Source organism: Bipolaris zeicola, assembly GCF_000523435.1.
Source record: "Bipolaris zeicola 26-R-13 unplaced genomic scaffold scaffold_684, whole genome shotgun sequence".
Lineage (NCBI taxonomy): Eukaryota > Fungi > Ascomycota > Dothideomycetes > Pleosporales > Pleosporaceae > Bipolaris > Bipolaris zeicola.
This window is the reverse complement of record NW_006912733.1, coordinates 214-2,133: the sequence shown is the minus strand read 5'-3', so window position 1 is coordinate 2,133 and position 1,920 is coordinate 214. Positions and strand designations below refer to the sequence as shown.

General features: G+C 48.3%; 1 protein-coding gene across 1 annotated transcript; it reads right to left on the bottom strand.

Annotated features, from left to right (window-relative positions):
• Positions 1-521: 521 nt before the first annotated feature.
• Positions 522-1,304, bottom strand: COCCADRAFT_10521 (uncharacterized protein; the record flags this gene model as incomplete). Its single annotated transcript, XM_007720828.1, has 2 exons — positions 522-666; positions 721-1,304. 2 exons carry the CDS (start codon positions 1,302-1,304, stop codon positions 522-524), a joined length of 729 nt encoding a protein of 242 aa, XP_007719018.1.
• Positions 1,305-1,920: the final 616 nt, after the last annotated feature.

The following is a 1,920-nucleotide window of genomic DNA, read 5'->3' as shown; positions in this document are numbered from 1 at the left end:
TAGCACTACGTAGTTACCTGTAGGCCTAGCCTACACGTCTTATATAGCCCACCGGCTGACACAGGACGTTAAACTAGAATAATAATAATAATATAGCCATTCAGTATGCTCAGTACCTACGTTAGGTCATTGTCCCAGTTATTTTCTCAAGTTTATCGTCACTTGATATTCCTATTCGATCAATTGTTGCCGGATACCCGATCCCTCTGACAGAGGACCCGTCCAATCACGCTAAGGTTTACATCACTCTTACGTATGCCCAGGCACACTTCAACTCTATACTCTGTCCATGGGTTTTGGGGTAGCAACACTTACATGATCTTTGTGGCATACACCTTAGCAGACTGATGAAGCGCAGGTCGATTGTGAAATTGCCAAAGTTTGTGATTTACATGGATATCCTTCCTCATTAACCATTAGTTATGAAATTACTACTAAGTATATTGTACAGGTCCCGAACACCGGTTATGCTTTCTCTTCGTTGCTAAATTTACATTCTCCAGATCATCCCCATCGCACACTTAATAACGAGCGTCATGCGAACTGGCAGGTGCACCAGGCTGACCAGCGGCATACTGGCTCTGGAGGTTCTTCTCGTGGTCAAGCCTGTTCTTGTGACGGTAGTCCTTGATCTCGTGGAATGCAGCGGTGATTGCGTGAAGAAGCCTGGCATCAGTCAGTAAAAGAGCAGAACAAGAAAGGTTCAAAGAGAAAACTTACGTGCTGATGATGGCCAAGATGAATGTGCCCCAAGGTAGGTTGCAAGAATCATCGCGTCTGTTTGCCGTCTCACCGGTGATGGTGCTCGAGCTATCACCACCGACTAGACGCCTAGGGCTATAGCAGTGCCTGGCGCCAGCGCGGCCGCCATTTGGACGGGTCAGCACTGCGACTGCAATGAACGCTCCAACAAACAGTAGATCGAGAAGAACCCAGAACCATCGTAGCTTCCTTCCTCCGGGGTTGGCAGATTTCTTGATGCATGATAGAAGGACGGTGATAAGCGTGTACAGCACAGCGGCGGCGAGGATGCCTTCAACAGCACCGTATGCGCCGTTGACGCCGCGCCGGGTCTTGATGCTGTTAACCAGGCGGTAGACCTTGTATATGCGCTGGCTGAAGATGCCCAGAGAAATGACGGACGATATGAACTGTAGAAGGCGGGTGAAGCGTAAGATCCAGCGGTACAGCGCCGTCGTCTTCAATCTGTCGGGCACGAAGCGCGTCAAGAGACCGGTTTGCTCGCGTTTGTCTCCGACTGGGTAGTCGGCGGGACCATCAATTGGGCGTTGGTGACGAGCCATTGTGGATTTGGTTGTAAAGTTTTCGAGATAGTGTTATGACAAAGGCAAAAGAAGATATTTGCTTTTTGCTGCTCACTTGTCTTGCTTGAGGAAATGGGCGTCAAGCAAGTGCTCTTTGTATCTCGAGAGATGGGATCGTCGCACAAACAAAGCCTGCCATTGTTTGCTCACCTGATCATCGTCACCGCGGCGTCATCGTCGTCACTCATCACGATTCACTGTGATTTTGACCCTCGCGACGTTGCGAAACACGTGATGACGTCAATAGTACATCAGAACCACTGTCCTTTTGTTTTTTCCATCTTCGTACGATAACACTTCCTAGCCATACACAGGTCAAACAGGGGAGCAAACTGACGCTGGGCATTACATAGGCTAAGATTAACCTTTTGAGCGATCAAGTTTTTTAACTTGGCATGACAGCTCACGGCTTCTCTGTTCTAGAACGTTATTTCATTTCCCATCACTTTGGACGTCATGTTTTTAATTTGGGCGCAAGTCCCTTCTTCTGGATGTGGCTGATCTGATAAGAAGATTAGGATTCAACATAAGGCTGGGTTCACAGCAATGAGGAACGCCAGGCATTGTGCAGATAAATGGGCCGAAACATGGATGT